Source organism: Poecilia latipinna, unplaced genomic scaffold (genome assembly GCF_001443285.1).
Source record: "Poecilia latipinna isolate Pla-1442-1.1 unplaced genomic scaffold, P_latipinna-1.0 Scaffold2673, whole genome shotgun sequence".
NCBI lineage: Eukaryota > Metazoa > Chordata > Actinopteri > Cyprinodontiformes > Poeciliidae > Poecilia > Poecilia latipinna.
The window spans coordinates 21,623-38,421 of NW_015115289.1; the positions used below are offsets into that span (position 1 = coordinate 21,623).

Below are 16,799 nucleotides of genomic sequence, written 5' to 3' on the forward strand. Positions count from 1 at the left end.
CTCTTATTCCAAGAGAGATGTTTTCCTCCACTGTCACCCTGTACTTGTTCAAGATAAAAATCTTCAGTGAACCTTTGATGCAGCTTTAATAAAACCTTTATGCTTTTGATTTCTCTAGAAACAAAATAGATTAATTCTGAACTTAACTACACATTAAAACAGGTTACATTTTTGTTTTCATTTTTTAAAATAAGGTTCCAAACGGTATCAGATTAATAATACAAGGTAAAACGTTAAAACTTGCCAGTGGCGGGAAAAACAGTTGACGCAGCACGTGACGCATCGTGTGACGCAACTCTACATTGTTGCCATAACAATGGCGTTTCTGGCCACCGTAATGGCCGCTGAGCCTATAGCCGACTGTTACAAAGCTATTTGTGAAAATGAAAAGATTGCTATAAACCCGTTTGTTTTAGAAAACTTAGAGAGAACAACGACGACCAGGTGAGAGTTTGACTCTGGGTTAAAAGTGGCTGAAATGTAAAGTTTAATGAGACGAGACATTAGCTTCTGGAGCTAATGCTTAGTATTTGGTAAAGAAAAACTAATCAGAGCCGAACTGACTTATTTTCTTTACTTTCAATTTTCTTGCATCCTTCCTTTATTATTATTTTTTTTCCTTATGTCCTACCTTTTTGTACTTTCTTACTCACAATAACTGGTGATATATTTCTGGTAATTTTCCTAATTATATAATTAAAGTTATATTCAGAGTTTATCAATAAGTATAATGTTGCACAAAATATCAATGTAATGTAACAACAAAATACATAAAAGTATTGACTTTCAAATAAAAGTAAGCAAAACTATCAGTATTATGAGCAACAACCCTTTGAATTATTAAAGTTGATGTATGTAAATATTATAAAAACATTTTTAACATATTTGATTAAACTATTATTATGTTGTGACAGCATAATATAAGAGATAATCTGAAAAAATCGAAAACAACCAATCAGAGCCAGGAGGCGGGTCTTAGTGCTGTCAGTCGCTCTTCCTGTGGATGCTCACACCCTCCTCTCCCTTCCACTTGCTCTCCTCTACACTGCAGCTAGCATAGCATATTGCGAATGCTCAGCCTAGTTAGCATAGCCACCGATTTATTGTGAGTGGGGGCCATTTGAAAGGTGAATATTAATATTAATAATTAGTGAAGATAACTCCGTAAATGTGGAGCTTTTATTGTGAAAACTGCTCCAGTTGTTTCCTGTGTTGCAGGAATTTCACCTTGAATCTAGCAGGAAACAGGAAGCAGAAAGGCTTCCAGAGACTTACTGACAGTGACATCCTCGTTCTATCAAAATGTCTCCAGAACTATCAGACCCTTACAGGTGAGCTGCCAGGTCCGGATCAACAGAACCAGAACCCGCCGTGTTTTTCACCGGTTTTCGTCTGAACAGGTCTGGATCTGGGGTACAACAACATCAGTGATGAAGGAGCTGCTTACTTGGCCATGCTTCTAGAGGTGAGGAAGAGGAGAGGCCTGCTGAGGCGATGGAGTGAAGTCTGTTACGGTCGTCATGCGTGTTGTTGTCATGCGTGTTGTCGTTGTCATGCGTGTTGTCGTTGTCATGTCTGTTGCTGCGCAGGCGCAGGACACGACGCTGCGCTCTCTGGACCTCACCTTCAACAACATTCAGACACATGGAGCCGAGCTTCTCGCCAGCAGCCTGCAGGTTGGTCAGATAAACATCTGTTGCTGATCTTCTCCTCCAGGTGGAGAATTGGTGACACTGCAGTTGAGAGCAGGAAGTGATTGTTTCCGGCCTTTATAGTAAACAGGAAGGGATCGTCTCCTGTGGGAATAGTAAACAGGAAGTGATCATCTCCTGTGGGAATAGTAAACAGGAAGTGATTGTCTCCTGTGGGAATATTAAACAGGAAGTGATTGTCTCCTGTGGGGATAGTAAACAGGAAGTGATCGTCTCCTGTGGGGATAGTAAACAGGAAGTGATCATCTCCTGTGGGAATAGTAAACAGGAAGTGACCGTCTCCTGTGGGGATAGTAAACAGGAAGTGATTGTTTCCGTGGGGATAGTAAACAGGAAGTGACCGTCTTTCTCCATCCCTGCAGGGTAACAGCAGCTTGCTCTCTCTCAGGCTGTCGGGGAATAAGATTGGTAGAAATGGAGGCCTGGACTTCGCCGGCATGCTGCGGGTGAACATGACGCTGCAGGAGCTGGAGCTGGGCGAGTGCGACCTGGTAGCCTCCCCTGGATCAGAACCTCCTGGTACCGTGAGCGGTTCTTCCTCTGACCCTGCCTCTGTCCCTGCAGGAAATGCATGGCATGATCGGCCTCAGCACCGCTCTGAAGAACAACACCACCCTCCGGTCTGTGGACGTGAGCCGGGCGCTGCTCTTCAGCCTCTTGGTAGGAACTTCCCCAGCAGCAGGTTCTGGTTCCAGTTCTGATCTGAACGCTGTGTGGTTCTGTCTCAGGAAGAGTGGGCCGTTCACTTCTCGAAGATGCTTCCGGTGAACAGCAGCCTGGTGGAGCTCCATCTGGGGAAGATGGGCCTGACGGATACGGGCATGGAGAGGCTTTCTGAAGGCCTGAAGCTGAACCACAGACTGCGGTACCTGGACCTGCGCTGGTACAAACCCAGTTCTCATGTCTTCACACATTGACGGGTCTTCTTCATCAGTTCTCCAGACTTCCTGAAGGTTCTGACTGTTTTTCCACCAATTCTCAGTCTGTTTATCGGACAGAACAGGTTTGGTAAGACGGGTCCATCAGACTTTGACTCATTCTGTCTTAAAAAGAAGAAGAAAGGAAGCCAATGTTCATAGAAAATCAGCAAGGAAGTCTAGAAACTAATTATCAAGATTACTAACAGAAAACCCTCTAAGCTCGGTAGTGGAGATGTTAGGTCAGTCGACCAGCGACCCGCCATGTTTTTGTGTTAATAAATGTTCAAATTTACAAGATCCACCAGCCATTGCAGTTGGTGGGCATCTCCTTGGCCCAGTTCAATGTGTCAGCTATAAACCTGGCTGAATCCATCTTTACTGTTTCTGGTGTATAAAAAACAGTGCTTAGCCTGGTGGGGGGAAGTAAAGCCTGGAGGCCCGCCAGGCTAATGATACAAACCCTGACTGAGCATCTGGCTTCCTGGATGCAAAATGAAACCTTTCATCTGCAGCAACCGTGTGAGCCGGGATGGCGCCCTGCATCTCTCCAAAGTCCTGAAAGGAAACTCCCCTCTGGAGGTCATCGACCTGTCGTCCAATCGGATCGAAGACCCCGGCGCTGAGTACCTGAGCGAAGCCATCTGTTGTGAGGGCTCCGTCCTCAGAGAGTGAGTCAGTTTAGTTTGGTTTCTTCCTGTGGTCTCTGAGGAGCTGGCAGGCCGACTGGAGGCTCTGAGTTTGTGTTTTCCAGGCTTTCTGTCTGCAGAAACAACATCAGTACCAGCGGCCTGCTGTCCTTGGCCGGGGCTCTGACCAACAGCCCAACTCTGACCCACATCTACATCTGGGGAAACCACCTGGAGGAGCCGGTCTGCCAGGTAAACCTCCGTTATTCAGCAAACATCCTCGTTTTTCACACTCATTTAATATTTCACCCTCAGAAATCTGAGACAGAAGGACTCATTTTCAGAGGTCATGAAATGGATAAATTATGGAATAATTAAATAAATCAACTGAAATGGAACAAATCAAGGATAGGAGCTAAATATTAATAGCACTTTAAATCAATAAGACTGTTAATAAAGACCTGATATTAAAGTTAAGGCTTTTTTGTTGCCTATTCTAAGGAGTTTGCTAACAAAAGGCGGTTCTTTTATACACGAGGTGAACAGAACTGGACCTAGAACTCAACCCTGGGGAACATTTGTGGTCTTCTGCTGCAATCCACCATCAGAGGAAGCTTTTAAAACAACTGGCCACTATTTTTATCAGAGCCTGAAGGGTTTTCAGGTGTAAAAAAGGTTTTATTTGGTTGTTTTTGTCATATAAACTTAAGGTGGAAGCAGCAATAATCCAGATCTGGAATCGTAGTTGAAAATGACTGTTTATTAAAGTGTTTAACTGTTAATTTATAGGTTATTGAAGTGTTTTTGCGTCGGTAACTCCAGCTGCTCCGTCCCTCAGGCCTTCAAGGAGCTGCTCAACACCGGCCGCCTGACGCCTGAGCAGACCGACGTCAGGCCCTACGAGGTGGACGGCCATGTTTTCCTCGCCGAGCTCTTCCATCATTTGAGGAAACACCTTTTCTTTACAGACGTTAACGAGCAGAACGCAGGTTCAGACTCCCCACAGCAGTGACGCCGTTTATGATCAAACACCAGGAAACGGTTTCATCAGAGGTGGAAATGGGATCATATTTACATCTAAATATGAAAGAATGAAATAAAAGTCGAGAGTTAAAGTTAAATAAATGTGAATTTATTTTCTTGTGCAACATGTGAGAATAACTGTTGATTTTAAGCCTCCAACAGTCAGAAGCTGAAATGTTTGGACCTCAGGAATCAGGTAAGAGAGAAATGTCCTTGTTTGTTTCTGATCTGTTGAAATCTAAGTGACCTTTGACCTCCTCCCTACTCCTCAGCCTGACTCTCCTCCTGGCTGCTGGTCTTCCAGTCCGACCCGTCCGGGTCCCAGTCCAGCCGGATGTTCCGGTTCTTCACGCTGAAGCGCAGCTGCTGCTCTTCTTGCGGCCCGGCGGTCCAGCGCTGCATGGCCAGCCGGGCCAGCGCCGGCATCCGAGGCAGAGCCCCGAGCAGCGTGGGCAGCCAGGCCGAGCAGGGAGCCGAGGTCAAAGGTCGGAGGCTGAGGTCGGCCTCCTCCAGCGAGCCCAGGCCGCCCGCCGCGAACAGCGCCGCCCAGCCGGCGTCCCCGACCGAACCGTTGTAAGACAAGTCCAGGACCCGGAGGGAGGACACGCAGCCACGTCTGCACACGTCAGCTGCTCCGGGACAGTAAAGGTTAATCATTCAGAGCACACGCTACAACCTGGCAGCTGACAGCCGCCATCTTGGCAAGTACTATAACTGTCATGACAGTTGCTATGACAACAACAAACAAGCCATGAGCTCAGGAGCAGCTCTAAGTTATACATTACAGCTATTACTCTGTATACCTCTGTAACACTAACAAATAGCAGTGATATTTACTGCAGTACTTCCTGTTGAGCTAGCAAAATTAGCTTTGCTAATGTAGCTTTTATCTGCTAGCTAAGACGGACATGTAGCCTGCATGTTCCTGCATGAAGTTTGTTTACACGAAGAGTTTGTACGTCCTTTCCAAAACCGCTGATCATTTGTTCAGGCCGTGAAGCTCCTCCATGGTGGACGCGCTGTTTGTGTTCACTACGCCGTGAATCATAATGAATATAAGAGATCTGAGGTATTTTCTACAATCTGTCTCATTCTGGTAGATCCCGACAGCAGCGCCACTGAACCTCCATCTTGGTAGCCAAGAAGAACCATGGCGTCCAGACCAACTAAAACAAAGCACAGCACTCAAAAACTGTAATCAAGCTATAGCTGTACTGTACTTATATTGTTTATAAATTAGATAGGAACAAGGCGAGAGGTAGTTGTAAGCTCTTGGTTTGTGTACTGTTGTCATAGCAACTCCATAGAAACTGTTATGAATGCCTGCCAAGATGGCTGTCAGCTACAAACTTCCTGAAAGTGTGACATTACATGAGAATTATGTATAAACTTATATTATTACATTAAAAATAACCCAAAATATAAATAATGTGTCAAAGTAAAAGCAGTTTTCACCTGAATGACGGTCAGTTCAGGTTTAATTTAAAACTAAATCACTGTTGGTTACCTAGGTGACGCAGGTCGTCGGTGGTGAGGCCGCAGCTGCTGAGGCGGAGCTCCAGGACCACGGACGGCTGCAGAGCGTCCATCAGCAGCGGCAGGCGACCGCCCACCACCTTACACCAGGAAACATCCAGGCTGCGCAGGTACGGCGCCACCAGGGCTGGGGAACAAAACATCCAGGCTCTCAGCTTATTCAGCTTTTACTTTTCAAACATGAAAAGTAAAAACAATAATTTGTTTGGGGACACTTTTTGAGTTCTTCAGTTTGTGGAGGAAATTTGTAATTCATGACTTTCTGCTTCACTGGGGTTTCAGTATGGAGCCAGTTAGAGGCCCACTTTTCTAAACTAATAAAAAATGGGAAAGACAGGCGACCATAGAAATTCATTACGATGCAGAGGAGTCCCCAAAAAATTCCCATAGTGTGGCCTGGCTGGGAAAAAAACTGATGACTGTGTCTGAATGTGTTTGAACTTAACATGCAGCATTTTCCAGAAGGAAGCAAACGTTACTAAAGTCATGGATGAGTTTCTGTAGATCTTAGTGGGTCATTTAATCCTGGAGATGCTCTTCAGGTGATTGAAGGCCGGCTTTGGAACTGTCTTTATGCGACTCTGAAGGTTACACTTATGCTAATCTGCTAGTAGTGTAGCTAACTTTTAGCTTAGCACTTTTGCTAATTTTGAAAACATTTAGCACACCTACTTTCCCCTAATTATTTTTGTCTGGACAAATTCTGAAGCACTAATTTTCTTGGCTGTTCAGGTGAATAAAGTTAAAGATCTTTGTGCATTAGCTGCCACTAAATACTGTTATAGTGCAGCTAACATTTGGCTAGCGGTGCCGACCCCTGGCTGACCCCTGGGCTCATCTCCTCCAGCTGCAGACGCCTGTCGGTGTTTACCCAGGGCGGTGAAGGACTCCTCCGTCAGCCTGCAGCTGCTCATCGGCAGCCTCCTCATCTGAGTCAGCGGCAGCACCGACACCAGCTGGTGGACCGCGCCTCCCGCCTCCTTATTGGACGAAACGTCGAGCGCCGTCAGCGCCGTCAGAGAGGGCAGCACCTGGACTGGAGAGAGGCAGGAGGTGAAGCCTGCAGCGGCTGCTGGCGGTGGCGGTCACAGAGACTCACTCAGAGCCTCCAGGTCGGCACGTCTGAGGCGGCACAGGTGGAGGTCCAGGCTCTCCAGGTGAGCCATGTGAGGCAGGTGAGAGGCGAGTCGGCTCAGGCCTCCAGCCACACTTCTGTTGCAGGACAGGTCCAGCTGGCGCACCGAGGGCAGGCAGCGCAGGGAAGCACCTGCAGCCACAGGTGAAACTGTAACATTTACTATTTACATTTAGTTTAGTAACTGGAAAAAACATACTTTTAGGAGTATTTTTATTTTTACTTTGAGTAATTGTATTATGAAGTAGAAGTACTGCTACTCCTGAGTAAAATTTCTGGATATTTTACCCAGAACTTTTTACTTTACTGAATGAAGAACAAATTGTTTTAATCAAAAATTCACCAAACACACCTACAGTTTTTGATAAAAATTCATAATTTTTATATTGAAAGAAACTGATTTGGAAAAATATTTTTTGACTGATTGTGTTATTAATATAAGTTGTTTTCATTTTGGTCTTTAAAGAACCAAAATTTCCATGTAACGTTTATATGTGCAATTTGTCTGATGATATTATATGATTTATGTTTTGATCAAATTAAAAAATACTTTATTGATTGTAACTCATTAATTCAAAGCGTTATTGTAGGTGTTGAAGGCTGTGGGCAGGAGAGATCTCCTGTAGCAGTCTGTATTACAGCAGGTTTGAAGAAGCCTCTGACTAAAGACACTCAGTACTTCAGTAGTAATTTTACTTTTTTATTCTTACTAGACTCATTTCTTGGTTGGTTATTTTTTACTTTTACATAAGTAAAGATAAGTTGAAGTACTTCTACTTTTACCTGAGTGCAGTTTTTTGCTACTTTACCAGCTCTGCCTGCAGGACGCATCAGGATTTGTTTTCTACTGAAAATGAATTCTAATAAGAAAGTAATAAAATGTTTAAACCAATCAGAAATCTGAGGTTTTGTTCCCACCAAGAGCCTCGAGGTCGTCAGGTTTTAGCCCGCAGGCCTGCAGCCGCAGCACGATCAGGGAGACGGCGTGGGACAGGGAGGCGGCCAGCTGCCCGAAGCCGCCAGCATCCACTTCCTGTGTGAGCTGAGGGTTACAGGAAACGTCCAACACACAGAGTTTAGGCAGAACGGCCACCAGGCCTCCTGAAGGGGAACGCAGACCGAGATGAGCCACCAAGCAGAAAGACATCAGCTGGACCAATGAGGACATGATTACCCAGAGCAGCAGCGTCCGCCGCAGTGAGCTGACAGGCCACCAGGTGGAGCTCCCTCACTGATGGCTGAAGTTTACCCAGCAGGCTTTGCAAAGTGCCGCCAACACTGCTGTTCCAGGACAGATCGAGGATCTCCAAGACAGGAGCAGAAGGGAGGGCTTCGCCTTCATACGCACAGAGGAAGAACTTTATTTAGGGGTTTCACAGTAAAAGGGGGCTGAATATAAGGGCCTGACACACTTTTCAGTTTTCTATTTGTGAAAAGTGTTAAATTATGCATTACTTTCCTCCTACTTCACAGTTACTGTGTTCACGGGTCATAAAGAATCTCTGAAATCAGCTGAAACTTATAGAAAGTTTAAAGGTGTCAAACTCGAGGCCCGGGGGCCAAATTCAGCCCGCTACAGCTTATTATGTGGCCCTCTAAACTTTAGCAGTACGCATAAATAGGACAGTTGTGCACTTAAATATTATTTTATTTAAATGTACAACCAAATTACATCAACATGAAAAGATGATCAATGTTATTTTCAGAAGAATGCAGAAATGACGATTTATTAATATCTTAAGAGTTTTTTAAACGTGTTTCATCAATACATTCTGGCACAAACGACACTTTGAGAACATTCGATCACGATGTGGCCAAAAAGGAAAATGACACGTTGAGTGTAGAAAGACTTTTCCAGATCAGATCTGGAGAAAATAAACCTTAAGCTACTATCAGCGTCAGGACTGGACGGTTCTGGTCGTAACCGAAGTCTCACCCAGAGCGGCGACATCGTCCGCGTTCAGCCTGCAGCTGCAGAGCTTCAGCGTCCTGATCCCACCCACATGTTGGAGGTGAGAGGTCAACGTGGTCAGACTGCCACCAATCAGTTCGTTCCAAGAGACATCCATCTCCTCCAGCTGAGGGAGGAACTGGAGCAGCGATGCTAAAAGGACAAACACACAGTCAGCAATGGCGTTTATTTAAATACAAGCAGCTAATGTTTAGCTTTACTTTGTGTCTTTTGGAAGGTTTTAAACTTCATAGATAAAGAATCATTATTCTCCAAACTAAAAAACATTCTATTTTCCACTGCAGGTATGATACTAGCTGCATGAAACTACTCCATATGAACAAAGCAAAGAGATTCCTGCAAGTCCAGATAAATCGCATCTGTCTATGGTTGAAACCTGGATCTGATCTGATCAGGTTTTGGTTTGTTTTTAAACACTGAAGGGTTTTTGAGGCTGCTGGTGATAAAAAATGATCCTTTTAGCACCGGAGGAGTCAAACGTCTCGTTATCTCATAAAATCAGCTTCAGAAACGCTCAGAGCTCTGTGGTGCTGTGATCTCAGGGAGTGAATACCGAGCTCCAGCAGGTCTGTAGCCGTCAGATCGCAGTGAGCCAGACTCAGACTCCTACTGTCTGCTTTCTTCCCCAACCTCTGCAGGAAAACACAGACTCTTCCCCAGCCGGCATCGCGCTGGCTCTCCACCGGCGCCGCAGGGCCTGGAAAAAACAAAAACAGCTGCAGCCTCATTTTACCTCCTGTAACTAATACAGTCTGATTTAGAGCAGCTTCTGAGGGTAATGGAAGGAGAATTACAAGTATTACAGAAACGGTGTGACAAAAGTAAATTATCACTAAATAATGCAAAAGCAAAATTTTTAATATTTAGCAAGAAGTAAATAAACTGATGATAAACAGCATACAAACAGAAATCAGACTTTTGGGGTAATAGTCTTCAAACCGATTATTTTCATCTAATTAATGAAATATTTCTGACATTTTAAAGTTTTATGATTTAGTCGACCTCAAAGCCTGTAATAAACTCCTTCCAAGGTTTTTACAAAAGTGGTTTGAAATTAAACTGCATTAAGATATTTTCATTTAAAGAACTAAAGGTCAAAATTAAAAAGTTATTTCAGTTAGATGGATTCAGATGGGAGGAGTTAAAATTTAGTCACTCTTAAGTAAAATAATTTAAAATATTATTTGCTAAACAAATACAAAAAGGTTTTATTAGTTTGACAACAGACTCAGCTGAAATTTATTGATATGTTTCAGAAAAATATACAGGAAATATTCTGCTGCTTTGATGTTTATGATGCTTTATGTTGAACAAAGTTAAACGCTTAATAAACTTCTACCTGCACTTTTTCACTTTGTGTTAATGTAATTGACAGGAATTTAAATTTTGTTTCTATTGTTTCTCTTTGTCAATTAATAGAGATTCTTTAAAAACTAAATCTGTGATCTTTGGGTCATTTCGATGCGTTAAAACCAGTTTCTCTTTCAGAGGACAGAGTCTCACCTGGACTCTGTCCTCTGTTCTCGGACTCTGCGTCCTCAGGGATCGCCGTCCGCTCTGAGGTTCGCGACAGGAAGCGGCCCAGTGGCTTCCTGTCGGATCCTGAGCGCTTCCTGCGGATCTGACTCATGATGACGTCGAGGGGGGATCGTCTCTGGCCGCCTCCGTCTCGTCCCCGCTGAGCCTCTGGGCAAAGGTAGCATCACTCATATGGGGAAATAATTCTTCATAAAACTTAAAACATGGCCCCAAATACAAAATATGTTACATAAAAGGCAAATATTCTGTCGTCTTCTACAAAATGTAACAATAAACATCTAAATAACTCAGAAAAAACTCAACACGATGTGCAGATTATGAGTCAAAGCACAATAACCATCCTTACAGTCAAGCACAGAGGTGGAAGCATTATGCTGTGGGGTGTTTTTTTTTTTTATTTACAACAAAATGTGTCACTATTGGTTATTCCATCCTGACAAAGACCCAAAACAACCGAATGTGTCTGCAAACCTGGCAACCAATCAGAGCTCACCTACTTTCTCTACCAACATGGCATCCTCCAATAAAAATGAAAACAATAAATAACTTATAAATATGTTAAATATTCTGCCACTTTTAGGAAGAAAATACTATCAAATCCAAATATTTTACCTCTTTTTACATATTAATGAGCATTTAGAATAAAATAACTTGGTTACTTTGAGGAATGAATGACATTTTAACAATAAACCTAAAGTATATTTTCAGCTCACAGATTAAACAGAATTTTTAAGTTTATTTAGAAATAAAAGGATGAAAATGCAGAAAACTGATAAAAATCCGTGTTAGGTTTCAGCAGATCCTCTTACCTGCAGCCTCCATGTCAGTTTCAAGTCGGAATAGTTTAAAAATAAAGATTTAACTCTGCCGGAGGTTCGGTTCGGTTCGGTCCCGCGGTTCGTTTGGACTCACATGAAAACATAAATGACCCAGAAAAAGTCGAATGAAGTCTGGATTTCATTTAGTAAAAGGTTCGTTGACAACATTTAAGCCTTTTTAAAATCTCCTCTTCTCCTCGGCGGAGGCACACCTGTCACCTGCGCGACGTCACGCCTCGTGCTCGTCAGGTGGATCAATCCGGAAGTGCGGCAACTCCTTCTGTAAATGTTTATATCTTTGGCTCAGCTTTCAGGTCAGTGAGCGATGATCATCTGATCATAACGATCAACTGTAGTTAGAATCTGTCTATATGTTTATTTATTAAGTTTATGTTGTGGAAATTTAAAGTTAATTTGTGCTGAAAGTAAAAAAAATGCTTTTATTTACAACATTTCAGCCCAAATCAGCTTTAAATAAATGTTTCATAGAAGATAAAAGCAGATTAAATCAGGTTAAATGACCGGAAGTGAGTAAAGAATGAGCCAAATAAACAAAGTTCCACAATTTACTGTATAATACTGCAAATGTTTATTTTATGGAAATATTTATATTCTATTTTTAAAAAAATAAAATTTTAAAGGCATCAATAATGTAACAATTACATTTCTATTAAAAATGAAAGATCTATTAATATATTCGTTTCAGATTTTGCGGTTTCACAGCTCAACCAATCACGTTGCCTATCGCAGTTTTAGCCCCGCCCACTGATTTGTGACGCATTGATTTGACCAATGAAGATATAAACACAGGACTGAGTTAATTAAAACAAAAGCATTTTGAGTTTCTTATTTTCGCATGTTGCTGCGTATTTAATGAATTATCAAAGATAAAAAACTTCATTATATTTTATGAATTATAAACAAAAACTGACATATTTTTAGCTTAAGAGGAGAAAACGTGGAGAATCCCCAACACGAGTAAAACAATAACAGAACTTGAAAACTTTTAATAAATTCAGTTCTCTGATGTTTTATCGTTTCATTATAGATCCAAATACGAATTAAAACAGAATCTGGACATTAAGCTTTGTTAATCTAAGAACCTGACTTCATTTTCTGCTTCGATATTCCATATTTTTAGTCTTTTCCTGATACATCTTTTTAATAAGACCGAGTCAGCAGCAAGCACTTCCTGTCCTCCAGTGTCCACTTCCTGGAAACGCCGCATTCCCCAAACATCAGAAAAATAAATTATAATTTATTCAAGTCGACAGTTAAAAAAAATCTAGTCAGAACTAAACAAACAAAATCTAAAGAAAACAAAGAGTAGATACATTTTTACCTTTAATAAAATAAAATATATTCTATCAAAACATATCAAATTATCAATAGACCAACTATTTTACATTCTAAACTTTTATGTCAACACGTGACTTGGTCATTTAAACCGCAAATGCATAAAATAAATAAAACTGAATAAATTTATTATTTAATGAGGAAATAATTTAAAGAGACTCTGAACTTCCTTCCAAATTTATTTTATTGGTTGTGAAATCTGAAGCCAGCCACCGACTGGACTCCTCTTCCTCCTCCGTCCTTTGTCTCCTCAAATGCAGAGGCGACGGCAGCGTCCATAAACCTGTGAAATGTCCCAGTTGTAAAAACAAAAAGAAAAATCCTAAAGGAGCGTCGTCGTCATCGTCTCAGTCGTCGTCGACGGTTGGTGTGATGGTGACGCCTCTCCGGATCTGTCCCCACCCGATGAGACTGAGGGACAGGAAACGGCGTCAACATTTCATTCTGCTGAACGTTAAAGCTGCACGATGCAACTTTTATTAACAATATTTCTCTTTGCATATGTTAAAAATATCTGCCTTCTCACAGTGCTAACTAGAAATAACCAATCAGAGCCAGGAGGCGGGTCTTAGCGCTGTCAATCACCCTCGGTGTGGTGAGCAGCTAGCATAGCCTGTTGTGAATGCTAGGCTTGTTAGCATAGCCACAGATGATGCCAGATAAATGCTTTTCCTGTAACTAAGTTGTTGATCCTCCATCAACACATTTAGCAGTAAGTACATGAGGATGATTGACAGCGCTAAGCCCCGTCTCCTGGCTCTGATTGGTTGTTTTTGGTACATTTCTTCAGATGTCAATAGTAGCTCAGGGAAGAAATCCAGGTTCTCACTGATCACGTCTCAAACTGTTGTGACAGATGGTTTTAAAAAATATGTAAAAAATATATTTAATAAAAATTACAAACAGCAGCTTCAAAGGGGCAGCATTATGTGTTTTCCAGGCACAATGTGCCATTTTATAGCACAATCAAGTAACTATGCCAACTTCTGTTATAAAATATGCTATATAAGTCAAATATTACCCGACTTTTTAATCTAACACCTCGAAATTGGGCCTCTGTCTCTTTAAACACTCCTGCTTTCTGAAGCTCCGCCTCCAGGAAGTGATGCAAACATAGCTCCACTATTAACCCTTTAACAACTTTTTAGCAGCATTTCACTGAGCAGTAGCTTCTATGTTTAGCTCCATAAGGTGTTTGCTAATTACTGCTGGCTAGTCTGAAGGAGCTGAGTGGGGGAGGAGCTGCATCTGGAAGGCGGGTCTAGGTTCACCCAGGCGATTTGCAGCTGAATGGCTGCCATGGAGATTAAAGGATTTCTGTAACATGCATGAAGGAATCAAATCAACACTGCAGGGAAAAACATTATAGCCTGATGTACAGCTCTAATCAAGAAGTTGATTTTAAATGACAATCGTAAACGTCCAGGTTGTGCTGTGTCTCACCGCCAGTGTTTCTCGACGCGCCGGCTGAGCGCGATCTTCTCGCCGACCTCGGTGCAGACCGGGTTGGTCAGGACGATCTTGGCCAGGTCGGCCTTCACGGCGCTGACGCGGCCGCCGGTCGACAGCGAGCCGATGTTCACCATCAGAACCTCGTTCTTGGACAGCTTCTGGACCTGCAGGCCGGAGGAATTGGGTCAGAGACCGGAGGAGGCTGGACCGCGTTTCCCATGATGCACAGCTCACCTTGGCAGCCTTCTTGTCGCCCTCGGTGCGGACGCCCAGCAGCCGCCGCAGCAGGAAGTAGGAGATCTCCAACTCCGTGAAGATCTCAGGCAGCGCGCCGACGGCTCCCAGAACCTGACCCACCATGCGGTCGGCCCGGCACAACGTCGGGTCGATCTTCGTCCCGACACCTGCAGACACCGACTCGTCATCATTCACCCAAAATCCCAGAATGCACTGCTTCATACGGTCATTTTATATCAATACCTCAAATTAACTTAAAAACAACCTGAATTGAACCGGGACAGAGAGGAAAGAAGGAAGGACAGAAGGAAAGGAAAAAGTGAGAAATTAATGACAGAAGGGCAAAAAGAAGGAGACAAAATAGGAAGGAAGGAGCGACATAAAGAGAAAGGAAAAGAATGAAAGAAAGAAATAAGGAAGCAAAGTAACAAAAGGAATCAAGTTAGAACATGAAAAAGTGAGGAATTAAAGACAGAAGGAATGATTCAAGGGATGAGGTGAGAATGGAAGGATACAAGGAGCAAAGGAAGGACAGAAGCGCAGGATAAAGAAAAGGAATAAAGGGAGGGAGGGAGTACGTAAGGAAGGAAGGAAGGAAGGAAAGACAAGTTAGGATGAAAGAAGAGAGAGAATCTCCAGACATCTGGACTGAACGACACATCGTTGTGTTGATCCGGACTGTAGGAGTCAGACAGACTCCATGGATCCTCAGATCATTCCTGTTGAACCGTTCCTACGTAGAGGAGTCTGGTTCTGGTTCCGGTTCTCTCACCGATCAGGCCTCCTGGGGCGGCGTACTGCAGGTCGTTGTGTTCAGCAAACAGAGACACGATCTTGGAGAAGATGGGTTTGCACATCAGCTTCCCCTCCTGGTCCTTGGAGACAATTCCGGGCCGGACCTCGATCTCCTGGCCCACCTGCAGGACAGACGGACGGCGGTCAGATCACACTGTGACATCACAGCCGGCGGCTAACGCTGCGGCCCTGACCTTCAGAACGCCCTTCAGGATGCTGCCTCCGGCCACGCCTCCCTTCAGGTCGTCCACCTCACAGCCCGGCTTGTTCACGTCGAACGACCTGATGACTGAAGCCGTTCACGTTAAAAAACACGCCGATGGAAACAGGAAGCAGCACCGGGTCCGTTCTTACCGATGAGCCGCGGCTCGGAGATGAAGTCTCTGACAGGAACGGGAATCTTCTTCACGATGTATTCACAAACAACCTCGATGTTGTACTTGAGCTGCGCTGAGATGGGAATGATGGGAGCGCCCTCAGCAACGGTTCCTGCAGGAGAAACAGGACAAACGTTAGCAGGAGGAACGTTAGCAAAATAAATGTTAGCAAGACAAACAGCAGAAATGTTAGCAGGAAGAATGTTAGCAAGAGAAACTTGAGCAAAACATTAGCAGGAGAAATTTCATCAAGAAAAACATCAGATGATTGTTAGCAGGAGAAACATTAACTTTAAGATGGTGATCCAGCAGTTCTTGTTTCCTGGGGTAGAAATTTAGTGTGACACAAAAGCGCATTTCTCTTGGCGACTCCTCAAAATAGGAAAGACAAGAGAACATGCCATTCTAGTACTGTGTCAAACAAATGTGAAGGTGAACCAATGGACGCCAGTAGAAAAGCTTAAACTGAGACTTTAAAGCTGAGCTGTTTAGTCAGATTTAGCTTCTATCCAGCCAACACAGTGGTGGCGCTGTGGTGCTGAGGGGAACCCACCCTGCACGAAGGCGAGGATCTGCTCATACTGCTCCTTGGCCTGGCTCTCCTTCACCAGGTCGATCTTGTTCTGCAGGATGAGGATGTGCTTCAGCTTCATGATCTCTATGGCAGCCAGATGCTCCGACGTCTGAGGCTGAGGACACGACTCGTTCCCCGCTGGTCGGACACAGAACCAGAACCGGTCACAACCAGACCCCCTGCTGGGGGCGCCAACGAGCCGCAGTGTCTACCAGACTCACCGATCAGCAGGAGGGCGGCGTCCATGACGGCGGCGCCGTTCAACATGGTGGCCATGAGAATGTCGTGACCGGGACAGTCCACAAACGATACGTGTCTGTCGGAGACAAGAGAGCTTCAGTCAGAACCAGAACCAGCTGACCCGTTTAAACTACGACCAGAACCAGCTGACAAAGTGTACAAAAGAAGAATAAATGTTACAAATGTTAAAGATTATTAATCTTAACATTAGTATGAATTTAGGTGTGATGCAAATCAGCATCAATAGGAATAAAACAGAGGCCACAGAAAGTCATTTCTGCCTGTTGCCATCAGGCTTTAAAATGTCCAAGTCTGTGCTAATTGATTATATTTTTTCTGCGCTCATTTATAGGTTATTTATTGATTAATATATTGCATGTGATTGCTTGTTATTTATTTGTTTATATCTAGTCATTTTGAATTTATCACTCTTAGTGATATATATATATATATATATATATATATATATATATATATATATATATAT

At 43.4% G+C, this 16,799-nt stretch overlaps 3 protein-coding genes across 5 annotated transcripts in view; 1 reads left to right on the forward strand and 2 right to left on the reverse strand.

Annotated features, from left to right (window-relative positions):
- Nucleotides 1–303: 303 nt before the first annotated feature.
- On the forward strand, nt 304–6,564 carry lrrc34 (leucine rich repeat containing 34). Of its 3 annotated transcripts, XR_001422683.1 has the most exons (11): nt 304–444; nt 1,201–1,331; nt 1,401–1,465; nt 1,590–1,676; nt 2,075–2,203; nt 2,277–2,372; nt 2,441–2,595; nt 3,145–3,300; nt 3,384–3,510; nt 4,097–4,367; nt 6,550–6,564. XR_001422683.1 is itself a non-coding variant. In XM_015020844.1 (10 exons), exons 1-10 carry the CDS (start codon nt 317–319, stop codon nt 4,268–4,270), a joined length of 1,248 nt encoding a protein of 415 aa, XP_014876330.1. In that variant the 5' UTR covers nt 304–316; the 3' UTR covers nt 4,271–4,379. The 3 variants fall into 3 exon arrangements, 2 of the variants coding, with proteins under 2 accessions (XP_014876330.1, XP_014876331.1); XM_015020844.1 differs by lacking the exon at nt 6,550–6,564 and having other exon boundaries at nt 4,097–4,379; XM_015020845.1 differs by lacking the exon at nt 6,550–6,564 and having other exon boundaries at nt 1,219–1,331; nt 4,097–4,379.
- On the reverse strand, nt 4,370–11,537 carry lrrc31 (leucine rich repeat containing 31). Its single transcript, XM_015020843.1, has 10 exons — nt 11,273–11,537; nt 10,428–10,610; nt 9,478–9,621; nt 8,889–9,056; nt 8,127–8,288; nt 7,871–8,053; nt 6,917–7,084; nt 6,689–6,853; nt 5,789–5,944; nt 4,370–4,910 (listed from the first exon to the last, which is right to left on the reverse strand). The coding sequence occupies exons 1-10, from the start codon at nt 11,283–11,285 to the stop codon at nt 4,543–4,545; spliced, it is 1,710 nt and encodes a 569-aa protein (XP_014876329.1). The 5' UTR covers nt 11,286–11,537; the 3' UTR covers nt 4,370–4,542.
- A 1,428-nt stretch (nt 11,538–12,965) lies between these two features.
- The window catches only part of eif2s3 (eukaryotic translation initiation factor 2, subunit 3 gamma), a 9,145-nt gene continuing 5,311 nt past the window's right edge, over nt 12,966–16,799 (reverse strand). Inside the window, exons 6-13 of the mRNA XM_015020854.1 lie at nt 16,294–16,388; nt 16,052–16,210; nt 15,476–15,610; nt 15,316–15,410; nt 15,099–15,243; nt 14,324–14,493; nt 14,081–14,253; nt 12,966–13,048 (exon numbers count right to left, since the gene is read on the reverse strand). Coding sequence (XP_014876340.1) covers nt 12,985–13,048; nt 14,081–14,253; nt 14,324–14,493; nt 15,099–15,243; nt 15,316–15,410; nt 15,476–15,610; nt 16,052–16,210; nt 16,294–16,388 — 1,036 coding nt within the window. The 3' untranslated portion in view covers nt 12,966–12,984. The remainder of the gene's footprint in view (nt 13,049–14,080; nt 14,254–14,323; nt 14,494–15,098; nt 15,244–15,315; nt 15,411–15,475; nt 15,611–16,051; nt 16,211–16,293; nt 16,389–16,799) is intronic.